This window comes from Oncorhynchus nerka, linkage group LG11 (genome assembly GCF_034236695.1).
Source record: "Oncorhynchus nerka isolate Pitt River linkage group LG11, Oner_Uvic_2.0, whole genome shotgun sequence".
NCBI lineage: Eukaryota > Metazoa > Chordata > Actinopteri > Salmoniformes > Salmonidae > Oncorhynchus > Oncorhynchus nerka.
In genome coordinates, this window is record NC_088406.1 from 66,794,959 (window position 1) to 66,817,248 (window position 22,290).

At 41.3% G+C, this 22,290-nt stretch overlaps 1 protein-coding gene across 1 annotated transcript in view; it reads left to right on the top strand.

The window, feature by feature from the left end:
* The first annotated feature begins 378 nt into the window (after positions 1 to 378).
* The window catches only part of LOC115137399 (transcriptional repressor RHIT-like), a 34,676-nt gene continuing 12,764 nt past the window's right edge, over positions 379 to 22,290 (top strand). The window contains exons 1-6 of the mRNA XM_029673713.2: positions 379 to 890; positions 1,269 to 1,399; positions 1,598 to 1,759; positions 3,978 to 4,130; positions 4,530 to 4,641; positions 8,953 to 9,077. Coding sequence (XP_029529573.2) covers positions 614 to 890; positions 1,269 to 1,399; positions 1,598 to 1,759; positions 3,978 to 4,130; positions 4,530 to 4,641; positions 8,953 to 9,077 — 960 coding nt within the window. The 5' untranslated portion in view covers positions 379 to 613. The remainder of the gene's footprint in view (positions 891 to 1,268; positions 1,400 to 1,597; positions 1,760 to 3,977; positions 4,131 to 4,529; positions 4,642 to 8,952; positions 9,078 to 22,290) is intronic.

Consider the following 22,290-nt stretch of genomic DNA (forward strand, 5'->3'; position numbering starts at 1 on the left):
CTGATAGCTCATTCATAACAAAACCCTTTGATATTGCCAACCACTTTTTTGTTTTTGTTGACAAGATTAGCAAACTTATTTGTGCTTCCCATGACTGTGTTTTTTATTTTTTGTATTTATAAAATAATTGTGTGAACAATACGTGGTTATTTTGTATTATACAGAGCACAATATTTCTACCCTGTTAAAATAAAGGTTTAATAAAATAACGCTCCAGCTACTCTGTTTATTATATATCCTGATGCCTAGGCACCTTACCCCACACACACTTATTATTTTTTTATTTTAATGAACTTTTACGATATAGACAATTTAGACTTTGTGGCTGTAGTAACCCTGTGAAAGGCGGAAATACGCAAAACAACGTATAGTCTGCCGGAAACTCACACGAAGAAGTAAACGGAAGTGAGCAGTTATGAAAAAACCATTTCCACGTTATCGTTTTTATTGTTGTTGTTTAGACGTGTATTAACAGCCATGAACTCAAAATATGACTAATTTAACTGCATCGTATCACACCCCATATCGTGTTTAATTCACGTTGGAGACAGGACTTGGTTGATAGCTGTTATCTAGGTAACGCTAGCTAGCTAGCTGCTAACGTTAGCAAAAAATGGCTAACTGTATGGTTTTTCACACTCAAATAGCCTCCATCATGGAGGTGCTAGCGAATGCCGCCGTGGCAGAGATCTGTAAACTCGTAGACGACGACTATGCAGTGTTTCGTTTGGAAATAAATCAAAGCCAGAAAGAAAACAGGTCATTGCGGAGGAAACTACTGGAACTGAAGGTTGCACGGGAGCGCGCAGAGAGGACAATGCGAGAGCGCGTCCTCGCCAGTCGTCCCAGTAGTGTCAAGATCCTTGACCGATACAGAGGAATTTCAAGAGGTACAATTTGCAGAGGCTGTGCGACCTGTCGCTGTTCATTTATAGTTCAGTGCCTGTCGCCCCGATCCCCTCTGTATATGTGTTCAGATGTTATCTAGAATTGTCCGTTTTTGGGTCGTATACAATAAATCCCCCGATTACTTAGCTCGTGCAGAGACATTATCATATTATAACCAGATTTTTGATTTACTGCATTTTCCATTATTTACTAAATGAAAACAATAAGATGCATGGAACATAATCAATACATAGTATATCAAGAAGTTATGAGAAGTGTTACCTTACATCCTTACCAATTGTGGACAGGGTCAAACGTGTACAATATAGCATTGACAGTAGCTAACCTAACCACCTCTTATCCCCCAATCACACTCTCAGGTGAAGGACATCTCACTGGAGGCCACAGAAGCTTTCTGAAGCCAGCGGAACACAATACATGGAGAGATGACCAACCAATCACTGTTGATGAGGGGAGTGGAACCACATCGCAGAATTTTATGGTGATAGAGGTTAGTGTAATCGTGTTATATAAAAATTACAGTTATCAAATGTGGCCTGTTTAATAAAGAAAATCTCCCCTCAGCTATTCACTTGCTTACATGTATCATCGTCATTTATCCTCAGTTAAATAAAGGTAAAACTTTTTAAAACATTTTTATCTGCCATAAGGAAGCCTGTGAGACGATATTGTTATGTTCTTGTGTCAGTCTGCAGATGCAGAGGCTGCAGGTCCTGGGGTCAAGCAGGAGAGGTCTGAAGGAGAGGAGGACCCACGGAACATCAGAGACATTCAGTCTGGAGCGCCCTCTGCAGCCACGGAGGACCCCACCAACCAAGCGCAACCTAGGACCCGATGCAGCATCACGGAGGTCAGTGGAACACAGAACGCCGTCCTCAAGTCAGAGACAGACACCAAGACTTTAACTGTAACACACAGGCTCTTACACCAAGGATCTAACCATAGATCAGACCCAGAGAGACTGGGTCTGAGTAAACTGGGCAGTCCTCTTGCTCCCGGCTCCGAATATTTACCAGTATTTCACCAGAGCCAGAGGACGGTTAATTCCCATGGGGATGGTGATGGTGACGCGTTAGACACTGCCGGTGATGATCCGTCTTGTTCTTACAATACAGAGATGGACCCTGGCAACATGCCCTTGGGTTTAGAGACACAGATTAATCTGTCTAGAGGGGACTGGAACCGGCGCAGTAGTAGTGTATACTCTGAAGGGTGCCTAGATAAGAAAGAGGAGGTTATATTAGCAGATGAGGTGACTGTAAAAGTGGAGGGCGACGTTCCTCCCACATGGAATGCAGATCATCTCCTCGGAGACGGACACTCACAGGGCAGAGATTTCTTAGATTACAGGGAAAGCTTGGAGACAAATCTAAATGTCACCACCCACTCCCCATTACACGTGTTCAAGGATCGCTACCCAGTGTCCACGTTGATAGCACCTTCCGATTCACACGGCTGTGTCCTTTTCGATCAGGTATTGAACTCAAACGACAGAGCTAGAGCCCAGGCTCAGGGAGGGGGAGCCACATCAGGCAGTAGTAAAGAGAAACGGTTCCTCTGCATGTTCTGTAACAAAGGCTTCAGCAGCTCCCAGAAGGTGGAGAGGCACCAGAGGGTCCACACAGGGGAGAAACCCTTCAGCTGTACCCAGTGTGAGAAGAGGTTCTCTCGCCAGGACACCCTGAAGAGGCACCAGAGGATCCACACAGGGGAGAAACCTTACAGCTGTTCACAGTGTCACATGCGCTTCACACAGGCTGGTCAACTGAAGATGCACTTGAAGGTCCACACGGGAGAAAGGCCGTTTGCCTGTACACACTGTGGGAAGAGGTTCTCAGAGAGGAGCTACCTCAGGATACACCAGCAGAAAAAACATTCCACTCTGTAACATAGAAACATACCAATTCCACTCGATATCTTCTGACGTTTTTATCAAAGCCTGTATAAATAAAATTTAAAAAATTAAAACATCAGCAGAAAAGATCCACAGATGCATTTGGAATAACGAGAGTCACAGATTTCAGTGTTGAATATTCCTCGTTAGAATATTGCATCCAAACATTGTGTGATATGTAAGTATGAAAAGTATTTTACATAGTGTTTGTTATGTAATGTTTACAAATGGCTATTTCATTACTTCTATTCAACAATAAACATTTTTCCCAAGACACTTCTGTAATGAGAAAGTGAATATAGTTTTGGTTTAGACATGTCTATGTGTGGTTTTCATATGGGGTATTTAACCCATGTTTATGTTTAATAAACACAAAATGGGCCTTTTTATTCTGACTTTCATTGAGACTCCCTTTATTATACACTGAGTATACAAAACATTAAGAACACCTGCTCTTTCCATGACATTGACTGACCAGATGAAAGCTATGATCTGTTATTGACATCACTTGTTAAATCCACTTCAATCAGTGTAGATGAAGAGGTGGAGAGGTTGAAGAAGGACTTTTAAGCCTTGAGACAATTCATAGCACAGGTGACAAAGGAGATTATGAAAATGCATATAAAACGTTGGTCTACATTTAGGTGCACACGTCCATGTAATATAGCCTATGCAACATTATTATTTGACAATAGCAGTGTGTTTGTGTGCGGGGGGGGGGGGCGACTCGTGAGATTCGAACCCTTTGCCACAATCTGCGACAATTACACGGACTACGCACTTTACACAAAGAGCAATTTGACCAGTCAATGAAATACACGTGACAGCCTTGTTGCTAAGGACGCTTCCATGAACGCGTCCAACTATGTATACGACTTGTCTGCAGAAGTTGTGCTGGGATGTAATCGCTGCCACCTAGTGAGGTTAACAAAGGGCAAATGTGTGCCATGCTATCTGATGGGACCAGCTACAATTTAGCTTTCTGTCACATACAAGTAAAACAAACATTTTAATTGGCTGTTGTGCATTTTGTACGTGAGAACCTGTTTAACTTTAAATGCTTGCTTATGTTTGCAAGTGTGGCCCCTCCATGTGAAGTGTGTTTATTATCTTGTTTGTGTATGTACCTGAGGGACTGTATGTCTGTGTAATCTGTATCACCTCTCTCTTCCAGGAGGAGGAGGGTCCAGAGGTGTTTCTGGTGAAGGAGGAGGGGTGTGAGGAGGGTCTGGGGAACCCAGAGGGGACCATGGTCATAGAGGACAACCAGACTACACCTCCTCCTGAACCCACTGAGCAGCACAAGACCACACACAATTTCACTGAGGTAAGCCCACTGTAAACTACTGTCTATATTGTATTAGGTTAGGGCCCGTATCCACAAAGCCTCTCAGAGTAGGAGTGCTGATCTAGGATCAGTTTAGCCTTTTAGATCATAATGAATAAGGCTATGTAGATGGGTGGGGACCTGATTCTCGGTCAGCACTTCTACTCTGAGACTCTTTGTGGATACGGAGCCAGGTCTTTCTTGATTAATTGTGTATTAATTGTGGGACCATGCCTTTGAATTATCAAACCATTAAAGAGTGGCAAGTAATCGAATCAACTAACAGGTTTGCATAGTACTCATAGCAATCCCTCATTGCCCAATCAGAAGATGCTCCATAGCAGGGTGCTCATATCAGATTTCTTGATCCAACATCCTCTCACTCTGTATCTCTTACAGTCAGTAGACATGGAGGATGGGAAGCCTGATCTGCTGATTGTCAAAGAGGAGACAATAGAAGATGAACCAGAGAGTATTGACCTGCTGAGTAGACTAAAGATGGGGGAGCAAGGTAAGGGAGAAATACACTGAGTGTACCAAACATTAAGAACACCTGCCTAATATTGAGTTGCACCCTCCCCACTTAGAACAGCCTCAATTCGTCGGGGCATGGACTCTACTAGGTATCAAAAGCGTTCCATAGGGATGCTGGCCCATGTTGAATCCAATGCTTCCCACGGTTTTGTCAAGTTGGCTGGATGTCCTTTGGGTGGACTAGTCTTGATACACACGGGAAACTGTTGAGTGTGAAATACCTAGCAACGTTGCAGTTCTTGACACAAACCGGTGTGCCTGGCTAAGTGCCATCAGCCGGTGGCAAATAGCTATCGGCCTCACAGTTATTGACCGTTAATTAACAAACACATTTAGCATCTCCTGGCTACCACACATAGCCTACAAGCCACTGATGTTGACTTTTGGAACATCTACATTTGAAAAAGTCTAATAAATCCATTTAATATAGCCTACACATCACAATAAATTCATTATTTATTTTAGACAGCTCTAAAGAAGCATGATATGAAGAAAATGTAGTCTATTTCAGAAGAACAGAACAGCATACTCTGAATTGTCCTTATGTTATGTCCTGATCTGGCTATACCAAATGGCGGTGGGCTACACTAGTTCATTTAGCAGACAAGGTTTTCTTAGAATTCCGTGGCATTATTTTATACTATGAAGAATACAATTGAATAAAGGATATTTTCTCCAAACGGTTTGAGAGTGCGCACAAGCGGTTAACAAAGAAATAGGTACTCCTATATGCTTAATTTAAAGTTATTAATGTCCCTTTAGTTGTTCTACAAATGTTGGGCTATATGTTTTGATTTTTAATACATTGTACGGCTGCATGAGGAGACTCTAATGATGATTTGAAAAAAGTTGCTTGAAAGGCATGAGCTCTGCTTTGTTTTTTTTGCACACGCTGTACACGCTACATCAGTCACACATTCACAATTGGACAAGCATTAGATAATGCCTAGAATTTCCCGGCGGTATCCCCTTTGTGTGGCCGTAATGCACCCTAAAACAATCCATGCCTTTTGCAGCCAGTGGCAGTTGTGCCCTTCTCCCGGAGTGCTGCTCGCTCTGTCACGTGATCGGGTCTTTCTCACAGGCTACAAGTGAAGACTGACACATTGGGGGACGCAACTGCGTGCATCCTTATCCATTTCCGAGGTGCATATTGAAGATATTGGAAGAACTGTCCACATTTACTTTTCGGCAGCCAACAAAATAAGTAGGCATAATGAACAGCAAAAGCACTAGCCTATGTCAATCTACTATCCTCCATAGTACAAAAGTCGACCTATTCTATTCTGTACGAGAAATAAATATTCCAAACATAGTCTGGGACAGTTGTGGGAAGCGATAGATCCCAAATTAATACAACCACTAGCATAAAAAAACTTTTTTATGCAATATGGCTGATGCAACAAATCATAACGTTTAGCTTAAAATGTTGATAAACTATTAGGCTATTTATTCACATTATAAGCACAACAATGCGCTCATGGTAGTAGGCTATAAGCGCGAATGTTCCATTAGTGGAAAACACCATTATCAAAAATGACCGCAAATGCAATTATGCATGTAATGCTTTTATTATAAAGGTGCATTTTTATGGTGAAAATTATCTTCCCCAAACTTGAAACTCACGTGCTGCCTGTTAGGCTCTACACCCCTTATAAAGTGGATTAATGTGCTTAATATTAAGAATTTTTTGGGACATTTTAGTTGTGATAAAAACCTTAATAAAACATATAGGCCCATGGGCTAAGTTACATGAGGTGTGCGACTATGATTAGAAAAAGTCGCCCCAAAAAAAGGCATTGTTTCTTATGTTGGGCATCATACACAAGTGATAATATAAACTCAGCAAAGAAAAAAAAACGCCCTCTCACTGTCAACTGCGTTTATTTTCAGCAAACTGAACATGTAAATATTTGTATGAGCATAAGATTCAACAACTGAGACATAAACTGAACAAGTTCCACAGACATGTGACTAACAGAAATGGAACAATGTGTCCCTGAACAAAGGGGGGGTCAAAATCAAAAGTAAATGTCAGTATCCGGTGTGGCCACCAGCTGCATTAAGTACTGCAGTGCATCTCCTCCTCATGGACTGCATCAGATTTGCCAGATCTTGCTGTGAGATGTTAACCAACTCTTCCACCAAGGCACCTGCAAGTTTCCGGACATTTCTGGGGGGAATGGTCCTAGCCCTCACCCTCCGATCCAACAGGTCCCAGACGTGCTCAATGGGATTGATATCCAAGCTCTTCGCTGGCCATGGCAGAACACTGACATTCCTGTCTTGCAGGAAATCACGCACAGAACGAGCAGTATGGCTGATGGCATTGTCATGCTGGAGGGTCATGTCAGGATGAGCCTGCAGGAAGGGTACCACATGAGGGAGAAAGATGTCTTCCCTGTAACGCACAGCGTTGAGATTGCCTGCAATGACAACAAGCTCAGTCCGATGAGGCTGTGACACACCGCCCCAGACCATGACGGACCCTCCACCTCCAAATCGATCCCACTCCAGAGTACAGGCCTTCGGTGTAGTGCTCATTCCTTCAACGACAAACGTGAATCGGACCATCACCCCTGGTGAGACAAAACCTCACTTTTTGCCAGTCCGTTCTGGTCCAGCGACGGTGGGTTTGTGCCCATAGGCGATGTTACTGCCGGTGATGACTGGTGAGGACCTGCCTTACAACAGGCCTACAAGCTCTCAGTCCAGCCTCTCTCAGCCTATTGTGGACAGTCTGAGCACCGATGGAGGGATTGCGCGTTCCTGGTGTAACTTGGGCAGTTGTTGTTGCCATCTAGTACCTGTCCTGCAGGTGTGATGTTCGGATGTACCGATCCTGTGCAGGTGTTGTTACACGTGGTCTGCCACTTGCAAGGACGATCAGTTGTCCGTCCTGTCTCCCTGTAGCGCTGTCTTAGGCGTCTCACAGTACAGACATGGCAATTTATTGCCCTGGCCACATCTGCAGTCCTCATGCCTCCTCATGCTGCAGCATGCCTAAGACACGTTTACGCAGATGAGCAGGAACCCTGGGCATCTTTCTTTTGGTGTTTTCAGAGTCAGTAGAAAGGCCTCGTTAGTGTCCTAAGTTTTAATAACTGTGACCTTACTTGCCTACCGTCTGTAAGCTGTTAGTGTCATGACGACCGTTCCACAGGTGCATGTTCATGAATTGTTTATGGTTCATTGAACAAGCATGGGAAACAGTGTTTAAACCCTTTACAATGAAGATCTGTGAAGTTATTTGGGTTTTTACAAATTGTCTTTGAAATGCAGGGTCCTGAAAAAGGGACGTTTATTTTTTTGCTGAGTTTATAATTCACAAGTGATAGGCTATTCTTGATTTAATCTTGTCTCTAAATAATATGTGTGAAATTTGTTTTGATTTAGAATCAACCATTATCATGCACCTGTATCGAAACAGGGGCAGCGGGGAAAAATACATGTCATCTATGCACTTAAATAGCGAATACGGGACGTTTTTTCCCAGTGGTTAATTTTCATCTCAGCCAGGTAGGCTATACTCCTGTTGTAAAGAGAAGCAATGTGCTTAATATAAGGGAAGTTGAGAAATAAATATAGTAGGCCTAGCCTATATGAAGCTGATGGGATCCTCCTCTTTTTAGGAGGCCATCACTCTGTTTTCTTGCGCAATTGCATAGCCTATTGAAATGTTGCGCAACATGAGCTCATGGGTTCTTATGAAGAGGGACAATATATTGCTGATTAGTGGGACAATAGAATGCTGAGTACCAGGCAGTTAGCAAGTTTGGTAGGTCGCTAATAACCAGCAGCAGCATCAGAGCTTGGAGAAGCCTAATTACTGTGACTATACGGTCACATGGAATTTGACTGCCTTCATGAATCGTCACCATAAGGTCCCCGCAACAGCCCTATGCCTGGCACCTACTACCAAACCCATTCAAAACCACTTAAATATTTTGTCTTGCCCATTCAACATCTAAATGGCACACACATAAACAAGCCATGTCTCAATTGTCTCAAGGCTTAAATATCATACTTTAACCTGTCTCCTCCCTTTGAGTCTGTCATCTCAATGTCATGGAAAGAGCATGTTTTGTATACTCAGTGTACATATAGCCTACATACAGTAATAGATCTTCAATGGAAATAGTGATGCAACTGGCTATTTTTTCTTAATTCAAAAAATGAAATCAATACAACTTATGTTTACATACAAAAACACAAATTATAATGTATAAACCTGACCTGGTAAGTGACATTTAAAAAAATAACAAGTCTATTTTCTAACCTCTTGCAGGTGGTTGGCTGGAGGCTAACAGGGGAGACTGGGCGGCCATCTTGGATTCCCAGAACCAGACGAGTGCAACCAAGGGCCCAGGGGACATCACTGAGAAGGCCAGGACCAGAGGTGACATAGTGGAGGTCAGTGGATGGGACAGCGTCCTCAACTCTGGGCTGGGGAACAACACTGTTAACCAGAAACAGACAGTCGAACACAAAACAACCAAACTTAGTCTCCATGACAACAGACTGGCTGAGACCAGGGCAAGGTGTAGATTTGGTCTGCGGGGACGGGGAGGTGTCTGTATGCGGGGCGAGAGAACAACAGACACAGACTCAGCTAGCGATGCTCCGTCCTGCTCTTATAGTTGTGATTCAGAGACACTGATGACGCCTCTGGTTAACCACCTAACGGGTGCTGCCTTCAGCCTGCCTTCTATAGGATCTATCAACTGGAACATGGACCCTGCGACAACACAGGCACTCCCTGGCCTTCGTCCTCCTCACACTCACCTTATGTTAAACCAGACTTCAGACAATGCCGGTGCCTCAACACTAAATGGCTATATAAGCCCGATGACAAATGACAGTACTAGTAACGCTATCTGTAGATCCGGTGGAAAAGAGAAGCGCTTCCCATGTTCTTTCTGTGGGAAAGCCTTCAGTTTCCCGAAACAGGTGGAGATCCACCAGAGGATGCACACAGGGGAGAAACCCTACAGCTGTACCCATTGTCACATGCGCTTCGCCCAGGCTGGTCATCTAAAGAGACACCAGAGGGTCCACACAGGGGAGAAACCCTACAGCTGCCCCCAGTGTGACAAGAGGTTCTCCCACCAGCACCAGCTGAAGATGCACCTGAAGGTCCACACGGGAGAGAGGCCGTTTGCCTGTACGCACTGTGGGAAGAGGTTCTCAGAGAGGAGCTACCTCAGGATACACCAGCAGAAAATGCATACGGCCCATGTATAGTGTGTAGTGTTGACATGTAATGGAGTACTAGTTAGTTTGTAATTCATTCTCTTGGTTTTGGATGTAGTAAGGAACTGAATGAAGTGAACCAGGAAAGAATGAGTATGATAAGGCAGATTTAAGGATATGGTGATGGTTGGTGTGAAGGTGTCTGTAAAAATTCTTCACTGGTGTAAAGTAGTGAAAATGTGTGTAATGTAATGTTGAACCTTTTCCAGAGTATTCTCAAAGGAATTTATCAAAGGGAGTGTACCAGATTTACCGCAAATGTAAAGTGTTACCATAGTTTTATACTTGTCACGTATCGTTTTGTGCAATAAAAGTACTGTACTACAAAGTTATGTTAGTGTATGACCATTTTGTTGAAATGAAATACAATATTGACTGTGCTGACCTACTTGGTTATTTTTGTATTATTTTAGGGACTGAGTTTCCTTTCTCAGTCGAACCAAAATATTATACTTCATTTTTTAATCAACACATATGGACATTGGCTCCATATTGTTAGGTACTTGAAAACACAGTGTTAGAGATGGGCTAGACTTTATTTATTATTTTACCCACCTCCCCACATTTAGAGGAACTAAACGATTTGTTATAAACTGAGCAAAAAAAAGAAACGTCCTCTCACTGTCAACTGTTTATTTTCAGCAAACTTAACATGTGTACAGATTTGTATGAACATAAGATTCAACAACTGAGACATAAACTTAACAAGTTCCACAGACATATGACTAACAGAAATGGAATAATGTGTCCCTGAACAAAGGGGGGTATCAAAATCAAAAGTAACCGTCAGTATCTGGTGTGGCCACCAGCTGCATTAAGTACTGCAGTGCATCTCCTCCTCATGGACTGCACCAGATTTGCCAGTTCATGCCGAGATGTTACCCCACTCTTCCACCAAGGAACCTGTAAGTTCCTCTACATTTTTGGGGGGAATGGCCCTAGCCCTCACCCTCCGATCCAACAGGTCCCAGACGTGCTCAATGGGATTGAGATCCGGGCTCTTCGCTGGCCATGGCAGAACACTGACATTCCTGTCTTGCAGGAAATCACGCAAAGAACGAGCAGTATGGCTGGTGGCATTGTCATGCTGGAGGGTCATGTCAGGATGAGACTGCAGGAAGGTTACCACATGAGGGAGGAGGTCTTCCCTGTAACGCACAGCGTTGAGATTGCCTGCAATAACAACAAGCTCAGTCCGATGAGGCTGTGACACACCGCCCCAGACCATGACGGACCCTCCACCTCCAAATCGATCCCGCTCCAGAGTACAGGCCTTGGTGTAACGCTAATTCCTTTGACGATAAACGTGAATCGGACCATCACCCCTGGTGAGACAAGACCGCGACTCGTCAGTGAAGAGCACTTTTTGCCAGTCCTGTCTGGTCCAGTGACGGTGGTTTTGTGCCCATAGGGGGACGTTTTTGCCGATGATGTCTGATGACGACCTGCCTTACAACAGGCCTACAAGCTCTCAGTCCAGCCTCTCTCAGCCTATTGCGAACAGTCTGAGCACTGATGGAGGGATTGTGAGTTCCTGGTGTAACTCAGGCAGTTGTTGTTGCCATCCTGTACCTGTCCCGCAGGTGTGATGTTAGGATGTACCAATCCTGTGCAGGTGTTGTTACACGTGGTCTGCCACTGCAAGGACGATCAGCTGTCCGTCCGTAGCTCTGTCTTAGGAGTCACACAGTATGGACATTGCAATTTATTGCCCTGGCCACATCTGCTGTTCTCATGCTTCCTTGCAGCATGCCTAAGGCACGTTCACGCAGATGAGCAGGGACCCTGGGCATCTTTCTTTTGGTGTTTTTCAGAGTCAGTAGAAAGGCCTCTAGTGTCCTAAGTTTTCATAACTTTGACCTTAATTGCCTACCGTCTGTAAGCTGTTAGTGTCTTAATGACCGTTCCACAGGTGCATGTTCATTAATTGTTTATGGTTCTGTCGTGTCTTTGGCTTTGCCGGATTAAGTGATATAACATGCTATTCTATAAAATAATTTCTCCGTTATTAATATTACCTGATTGAGCTTATCATGTAAATGTAATTAACTAGTGAGTCGGGCACCACAAAATAATATTTATAGAGCTGTTATCTTCCGAATAAACTCTTAAAAACCTAGTAATGTTTTACATCAATAGCAGTCAATATTAATCGTCATCTTAATTCAGTCTCATCTGAAAGTTGTAAATTCTTAGTTATCTACACGAACCCTGGCTAACAAGTTGAATCAGCAATACAAAATTGGGTTTAATTATTTATTTACTAAATACACAGAATTACACATACACATAATTAAATCATAACTTGATTACAAATTACGTCATAAAGGAAAACGTCCCTAGCGGGCGGAACAGATATGACAGCTTGTTACACAAAGGAAAAGGGGCTGGGTGAAAGTGAAAGAGCGGAAAGATTGAGGAACAAAGGGCGAAGCTGTGCTATCGTAAATAAAGTATCTAAATTACCGCCCATTTGGAAAAGGAAAATGCAATAAATATTTACTCTGAGCTGCGCAGGGGTAGGTTGGTGGTAGATGGAAGGCAGTGTTGTCCAACCGAGTCCTTTGTCCCTTGAAGAATGTCTCTGCTGGTAAATTGAATACTTTGTAGTAACGTTGTTGTGTGGTAGACGGGATACTCTTGTCTGTTCCTTCCTAACCCTCGTTTGCAGCGGCTGTTGCTAACTCAACGGCTAGGAGGTATCACTGCTGTAGTGAATAAGAGTTCAAAGTTCATACCATTCGCAACCAAAGCTCACGCTGATGTTGGCTTCGTTCTGTAGTTATTATCTGAACCATTCTGACATCGGACCGTCGTCCTCAGAACAGAAGGTTCATACCATTCGCAACCAAAGCTCACGCTGATGTTGGCTTCGTTCTGTAGTTATTATCTGAACCATTCTGACATCGGACCGTCGTCCTCAGAACGGAAGGGAGAGGAGGGGGGGGTTGAAAAGTTTTATAGCCCATGTCCCTTCACAGGGGCAGGCCACTGATTGAGCAGAGCCCTATCTTATGAAAACCCAAATCTCACATTTTAGAAGTTAAATCACATTTCATCCCATCACGAATAATTTAATATTCAAACATTTAAATTGAACAACAATTCCATGTGAATCCGATAACACTGATGTATAGACTTTCCACTGTAGAGTTTATCTTATCATTGATGAGAATGTCTCAGATACAACCGAACTGACATCATATTCATTAAGTACCACCGCATATGTTCAATTGGTCGGATTACCAGAATATATAGTTCATTTCCCCCCACCTTCAGATGTTCCCAGAATCTCTGTTACCCAAGGGTTTTGCAAATGTAACATCAGTAGGGTAGAGAGAGGAAAAAGGGGGGAAGAGGTATTTATGACTGTCATAAACCTACCCCCAGGCCAACGTCATAACAGTTAATTGAACAAGCATGGGAAACAGTGTTTAAACCCTTTACAATGAAGATCTATGAAGTTATTTGGATTTTTACAAATTATCTTTGAAAGACAGGATCCTGAAAAAAGGAATGTTTCTTTTTTTGCTGAGTTTACAAATATAAGGAGACATAATTATTATTTTGGCGGGTTTTCTTTCCTTGTATTTTTTTGACAGATGTTACAAGTAGCCATCCCACAATAGGGAAGTGGGAGCTAAAGTTTCATGGTCCCACAGACTACCCGCCAGACCACCCCACCCTCTTCAGTCCACTACCTCGGTGTTGTGGACACACAAAAGAAAATAAGCAATTATCTTAAACTAGAAAAGGACATAAACAGGAATCACATGCAAACATACAAACAACCACAAATACAAAAAAAAAAAAATGAAACAAATAGAATCGTCATATGACTGGCAATCAGGAGCACCTTTCTTTTGTATATGAAATCAGGCCCATCCTTGACGTGTTATTTGGTCCCACTTATCAGTAAAATCTGGAGACCTCACAATTTCTTTTGCAATCTAATGTATAATAGTGTTTCACAGTTAGGTTGAAAGAGTCCAAGACTAACATATATTTTCTGAGTTTTAAAAATGAAAACCTTCCCCAGCAGAATCAATAGATTGTATATTGTTTTGTATCTGTCCCTGCACTCAATATAACTGTTTGTGGAAAAATAACAAAATCGTATAAAACAGGGAGTAACCACTCTTGTACCTTTGCCCAAAAGTTAACTATGGAGCAATACCAGAAAATATGTAACAAATCCAGCACTTCCACACGACAAAAACAGTAGAAATAGGATTTTTCTATGTCCAATATGTGTAACATCTTGTTAGTAGCCAGAAATATCTGTTGTTGTTCTATACATGCTTTTCCCATTAAGAGTTGAATTTGTGTGGGAAGGCAACTAATTTGTTGTTTTCCCAAATGAAAATGGTACTTGTCTTTATCTCCAGTTAACCATCTGTGAGATTTAATATGAGATCTACAAACAGTTTCTATTTTCTTTCCCTTAACTTTTTTCTTCCATTCTGTTTGAATTGCTGCCAGTACCTGATAGTAAATATGTTCCCATACAATTGTGCACAGTGTAAAATTCCCATTACTATCAATGATATTTGTTTTATTATAAGATCCTCTTTTTCAGAAACACATTCCCAATTTTTATTTTATGTATCAGTGTATTTGAATTCAACCATATGATCTGGCTCTGAATTTTCCTGGGGGTAATGGCTCTGAATGATCCTGGGGACATTCCTGCTGTCAGTATGCAATAAATATTTTATTGATTATTTGAAGAATGGGTATACAGTGCCTTCAGAAAGTATTCATACCCCTTGACATAATGCAAAGTGTTTTTTGAAATATTTATTAGCACATTTATTGAAAATTAAATATCTAATTTACATAAGTAAATCAATACATGTTAGAATCACCTTTGGCACCGATTACAGCTGTGAGTCTCTCTGGATAAGTCTTTAAGAGTTTTGCACACCTGGATTATACAATATTTGCACATTATTATTAAAATAATTCTTCAAGCTCTGTCAAGTTGGCTGTTGATCATAGATAGACAGCCATTTTCAAGTCTTGCCATAGATTTTCAAGCTGATTTAAGTCAAAACTGTAACGAGGCCACTCAGGAACATTAAATGTCTTGGTAAGCAACTCCAGTGTGTATTTGACCTTGTGTTTGAGATTATTGTCCTGCTGAAAGCTGAATTTATCTCCCAGTGTCTGTTGGAATGCAGACTGAAGCAGGTTTTCCTCTAGGATTTTGCCTGGCCTCTATTCTGTTTCTGTTTATCCTAAAAAACGCCTTAGTCCTTGCCGATGACAAGAATACTCATAACATGATGCAGCCCATCACCATACTTGAAAATATGAAGACTGGTATTCAGTGATGTGTTGTGTTGGACTTACCTGAAACATAACACTTTGTATTCAGTATATAAAGTTAATTTCTTTGCCACATTTTTTGCAGTTTTACTTAAGTGCCTTATTGCAAACAGGCTGCATGTTTTGGAATATATTTATTCTGTACAGGCTTCATTATTTTAATTATGTCATTTATGTTAGTATTGTGGAGTAACTAAAATGTTGTTGATCCATCCTCAGTTTTCTCCTACCACAGCCATTAAACTTGAACTGTTTTAAAGTCACCATTGGCCTCATGGTGAAATTGGCCATGATTGGCCTCATGGTGCGGTTTCCTTCCTCTCCGGCAACTGAGTTAGGAAAGATGCCTGTGTCTTTGTAGTGACTGGGTGTATTGATACACCGTCCAAAGTTTAATTAATAACTTCACCATGTCCAAAGGGATATTCAATGTCTGCTTGTTTACATTTTTCCCATCTACCAATAGGTGCCCTTCTTTCCGAGGCATTGAAAAACCTCCCTGGTCTTTGTGGTTGAATCAGTGTTTGTTTGAAATTCACTGCTCAACTGAGGGACCTTACAGATAATTGTATGTGTGGGGTACAGGGATGAGGTAGTCATTATAAAATCTGTGTAATTCTAAACACACTTATTGCACACCGAGAGAACCCATGCAATGTATTATGTGACTTGTTAAGCACATTTTTACCCCTGAACTTATTTAGGCTTGTCATATCAAAGGGGTTGAATACTTATTGACTAAAGACATTTTAGCTTTTAATTCATTTGTAAACATTTCTAAAAAACATTATTCCATTTTGACATTATAGGGTAATGTATGTAGTCCAGTGACACAAAATTCAGGCTGTAACACAACAAAATGTAGAAAAAGTAAAGGGGTGTGAATACTTTCTGAAGCACAACTGAGAGGCAATGAAGGTGTTTTTCAAGGTTACTCTGCCATATAAAAGACAAAGCTTTACCTTTCCACAGCAATAGTATTTTGTCAATCTTGGCTAGTTTCAAATCTAAGTTCTCCTTTACAAGATCCTTCTTTCTTTTGGAATGTGGATGCCAAGCATGTCCACTGGGCCATTGCTCCACTTCATTGGTACGCAAGACAATCCCGAAGGACAAAGAAGCCATATGTGGAGATCCTAGGCTGGTGTCGTTACACGTGGTCTGCAGTTGTGAGGCTGCTTGGACGTACTGCCAAATTCTCTAAAATGACATTGGAGGTGGCTTAAGGTAGAGAAATTAACATTAGATTCTCTGGCAACAGCTATGGTGGACATTCCTGATGACAGCATGCCAATTGCACACTCCTTCAAAACTTGAGGTGGTATTGTGTGACAAAACTGCACATTTTAGAGTGGTCTTTTATTGTCCCCAGCACAAGGTGCACCTGTGTAACGAGCATGCTGTTTAATCAGCTTCTTGATATACCATACCTGTCAGGTGGATGGATTATCTTGGTAAAGGAGAAATATTCACTAGAGAGAAATACGTTTTTCTTGTGTATGGAACATCTCTGATCTTTTATTTCAGCTCATGAAACATGGGACCAACGCTTTACATGTTGTGTTTATATTTTTGATGAGTATATATTGGAATTGTTCCTGATTGGGATGGCCAGCATCTCGATAGCTAATAAGAATAAATAAGGTGAAACTGGATCCCTTTATCGAACCCCTCTAAATAAATAAATACCCAATATTCACTACTTTACTCACCAGTTTCTGATATAAGACTTTAAACGATTGAATAAATGACTTACCAAAGTTAAAATACTGAAGGCATCTATATAAATGAGATTCCATCTTGTCAAAAACTCCTTAGTCCTTGCCGATGACAAGAATACTCATAACATGATGCAGCCCATCACCATGCTTGAAAATATGCCTTTTCTTCTATTTCACAATGTTCAATAGTTTCCAGAAAAATACTGTCACCTAATGTAGTGACCCTAAATAAAGCCAGATTGCTCACTTTCAGTCATTTTGCTTATTACTTTTGTCATTCTAAGTGCTAAACATTTTGATAGAATATGGGTGTCACAGCATAAAGTGAGGGGTCTTCAGTTTGAGGTGCACAGAGCTTATATAATGGCCATTTGCTTCCTGCTTCAATGGTAATGTAATCAGTCCCTCTCTTTGGGTTGTTGATCATTCCCCCTGTTCAAATGAAACATTTAAGCAGGTGAACAAAGGTTCTTTGTTTTCTGTAAAAAATAAAAACTCTTACACCTCAATTGGTATACCGTCAAAGCCAGGAGATTTACCCGTTTGGAATTAGTTAATTGTCATTAGTAGTTCATCGTCAGCGATCAATCCCTCACAGGATGCTTTTTGTATTTCTGTTAAGCTGCAATATGTAACTTTTTGGGTGACCCGACCAAATTCACATAGAAAGCCAAGGTGTAACTTTTTCATCTCGGTATAGCTTGCAGTTAATATAGAGCTTGTCAACAACAATATAAGCACCAAGCATTGTCTATTTCTTTAAAGCTGCAATATGTAACATTTTGGGCGACCCAACCAAATTCACATAGAAATGTGCGTTACAGATCTGTCATTCTTATTGAAAGCAAGTCTAAGAAGCAGTAGATATGTTCTGTGTGAATTTCTATGCTTCCCGTTCTTAAGTTTTGTTTTTGCGTCTTTTACTTTCGATTTTGTGCACCAGCTTCAAACAGCTGAAAATATAATATTTTTGGTTATTGAAAATATATTTCACATTGGTTTCGATGGTCTAATGATGCTCTGCACTGATTTCTTGTTTTGTCACAAACTGAAATTATGCAAACTATTAGAATTTTAGCAACCATTGCATCAACCAGTGTGCATCATTGACCATATTTAAGCATCGGGTAGAGAATTTTCCACCTGTTATTTCTTTCTTTAGGAAACTGGTTATTAAGCCCAAAGTTTGTACTTTGTAATTGTCTACCCTTGGATTTAACCGGTACCTTTTCTTTGTAGGCCTAATAACCGAATTTGGCCATGATGTGGCGATTTTTGATACCTCATCTGCTAGGACATGTAGTTTTGTTTGTATAATGTATTTTCCATCATTATTCTCAGAAATACCTGTGAACACCAGGTTCTCTCTCATCGAATGGGACTGTAAGTCTAATGAATCCACCTAGAGTAACATAAGTAACAATTTTGAAAATCCCATCAAAATCTTTCAGTTTAAGCTAGATATCTGTTTTTTGGCATGGTCTGCGTCTCAATCCATTGCGTCCGCAACTGCGGTGGAAGGTGGCCAAGCTCCATTGGTGTTTGTCAGACATCCCGAAAAATCGGTCTTCTCACGATAATGGCTGTGGCACGTCTGAGTGGTTTGACCTACAAACTAACATGGAAAGATGAGTCTATCACGAACATGATGGTGTTCTCCGTTTTGCTCAACGACCCCCACAAGTGTCACGGGACTCATGTGCATGTAACCAGTACTGGCTTTAAAAAAATGAATGGAAGTATGGAGGTCATTTTGTACCTACCCCCAAAAACAGGTTAAATATGTGTAAAAGAAAAGCACAAATATTTCCTGAGCTTTCTTTTATCTCCTAGATATAGGACAGACACTCCAAAACATTATTCCTTGTGATTTATTTTTTTAACTGTTTAACTTTTTTCCATTTATGAATGTGTTATTCAATAAGTTTTTATTGGATTTGGTACTAAAGGCCAAAGTCAGTATTTGATCAAATATATAAAGTACCAGTCAAAAGTTTGGACACACCTACAGTTGAAGTCGGAAGTTTACATACACTTAGGTTGGAGTCATTAAAACTTGTTTTTCAACCACTCAACCACATCCAAAATCAACATAATTAACTGCAAAACAAACAAGTACTACATAGAAAGATGTGGATTGTGGTGTGAGGGGATGACAGAGGCTCGTCTAGTAGGAGACTGTTGCTGATTACTGCCCAGGTGTGGTGGCCTCCAGGCACTTACTGCTGCCGATGCATCACCCAGATGGGGGCTACACATTCGGTGGTGGATGTTCCAGCCTACCTACAGAGGAGGAAGAGGAGCTGTGAACTGCAGAGACAGATGTGCCTGATAAAGCTTTGGGCCTGTCTGACTGATGTGTCTCCCTCCCTGGCTGTACCATCGACGCTGCCTCCAATCAAGCTACACCTTTACTGAACTGCATCATCATTATCTACCTGTGGAAGACCCTCTCCCATGAACTGCCAGCTCCCTTGTTTTTTTTTAAGTTAGAGATTCTGTATGAAAAGTGCTATATACAGTTGAAGTCGGAAGTTTACATACACTTAGGTTGGAGTCATTAAAACTTGTTTTCAACCACTCCACAAATTTCTTGTTAACAAACTATAGTTTTGACAAGTCGGTTAGGACATCTACTTTGTGCATGACAAGTAATTTTTCCAACAATTGTTTACAGGCAGATTATATCACTTATAATTCACTGTATCACAATTCCAGTGGGTCAGAAGTTTACATACACTAAGTTGACTGTGCCTTTAAACAGCTTGGAAAATTCAAAAAAATGATGTCATTACTTTAGAAGCTTTTGATAGGCCAATTGACATCATTTGAGTCAATTGGAGGTTTACCTGTGGATGTATTTCAAGGCCTACCTTCAAACTCAGTGCCTCTTTGCTTGACATCATGGGAAAATCAAAATAAATCAGCCAAGACCTTTATAGGCCTCCACAAGTCTGGTTCGTCCTTGGGAGCAATTTCCAAACGCCTGAAGGTACCACGTTCATCTGTACAAACAATAGTACACAAGTATAAACTCCATGGGACCATGCAGCCATCATACCGCTCAGGAAGAAGACGCGTTCTGTCTCCTAGAGATGAACGTACTTTGGTGCGAAAAGTGCAAATCAATCCCAGAACAGCAGCAAAGGACCTTGTGAAGATACTGGAGGAAACAGGTACAAAAGTATCTATATCCACAGTGAAACAAATCCTATATTGACATAACCTGAAAGGCCGCTCAACCAGGAACAAGCCACTGCTCCAAAACTGCCATAAAAAATCCAGACTACGGTTTGCAACCTCACATGGGGACAAAGATCGTACTTTTTGGAGAAATGTCCTCTGGTCTGATGAAACAAATATAGAACCACCAATTTGTAAGTCGCTCTGGATAAGAGCGTCTGCTAAATGACTTAAATGTAAATGTAAATGTAGAACTGTTTGGCCATAATGACCATTGTTGTGTTTGGAGGAAAAAGGGGGAGGCTTGCAAGCCGAAGAACACCATCCCAACCATGAAGCACGGGGGTGACAGCATCATGTTGTGGGGTGCTTTGCTGCAGGAGGGACTGGTGCACTTCACAAAATAGATGGCATCATGAGGGAGGAAAATTATGTGGATATATTGAAGCAACATCTCAAGACATCAGTTAAAGCTTGGTCGTAAATGGGTCTTCCAAATGGACAATGACCCCAAGCATACTTCCAAACTTCCAAAGTGGCAAAATGGCTTAAGGACAAGGTATTGGAGTGGCCATCACAAAGCCCTGACCTTAATCCTATAGAAAAGGAGGCCTACAAACCTGACTCAGTTACACCAGCTCTGTCAGGAAGAATGGGCCAAAATTCAAAACTTATTTTGAATTAGTTGGTGAACAGATGATCTCCGCATGTGTGGTTCCCAACGTGAAGCATGGAGGTGGTGGTGTGATGGTGCTTTGCTGGTGACACTGTCTGTGATTTATTTAGAATTCAATCAGACTTAACCAGCAAGGCTACCACAGCATTCTGCATTATACACAATCCCATCTGGTTGCGCTTAGTGGGACTATCATTTGTTTTTCAACAGGATTTCCAGGCTGTGTAAGGGCTATTTGACCAAGAAGGAGAGTGATGAGTGCTGCATCAGATGACCTAGCCTACACAATCACCTGACCTCAACCCAATTGAGATGGTTTGGGATGAGTTGGATGTTAGAGTGACGGAAAAGCAGCCAACAAGTGCTCGGCATATGTGGTAACTCCTTCAAGGTGGTTGGAAAAGCATTCCAGGTGATGCTGGTTGAGAGAATGCCAAGAGTGTGCAAAGCTGTCATCTCGGGAAAAGGTTGCTACTTTGAAGAATCTAAAATATATTTTGATTTGTTTAACACTTTTTTGGTTACTACATGATTCCATGTGTGTTATTTCATAGTTTTGATGTCTTCACTATTATTCTACAATGTAGAAAATAGCAAAAATAAATAAAAAACCCTTGAAAGAGTAGGTGTCCAAATTTAGATTTTGGTATTGTATATATTTCTTTAGACCTACGAATTCAAAATCAAATAGCTTACTAATCCATGGTGACCATCTTTGAACAATAATAACCCCCCAGTCTTAGACTCTAGAGAAATAATGTTTATTTCAACATGTTATTGTCACTTGATAATGAATTAACAATAGTTGTGAGTGTTTTGACATTACCTTTGAGCTGTAGGTTGTCTTTGATAAGGTATTTTATTTGGAGCATACTAGCCGGAAGGTCACTGATATTTGTGCACAAATTATTTTGTGTGATTTTTACTGTTTTTTTCTCCACAATTTTGTGATATCCAATTGGTCGTTAGTCTTGTCCCATCACTGCAACTCCCCTACGGATCCGGGAGAGGCGAAGGTCGAGAGCCATGCGTCCTCTGAAACACAACCCTGCCAAGCCGCACTGCTTCTTGACACACTGCTCGCTTAACCCTTGAAGCCAGCTGCACCAATGTGTTGGAGTAAACACTGTCCATTCATGCACAACTTATAGCATTGATCATTTCTTTTTTCAAGGACTGTAGTACATTGGTTTCAACCGGAGTTGTTTCCAAATCGGCGTTGTCTGTAAATAGTTTCTGCATCTTTTCGCTCCTTGGGGAGCTTGTTCTATTGACTGTGGTTAATGGTTAATGTTTTATCATAGAAAGAGAAATGGGTGTACTCAGTTCAAATGTTCGTAGTGACAAAAGTTCTGCGGGTGCCACTGATGAAAGCTGCCGGCGAAAAGCGTCCATTTGTTCTGGCCTCCGTTGCTAAACATGATATTTTATAATATCATGTCATGTTTCTGTGTGTACAGCA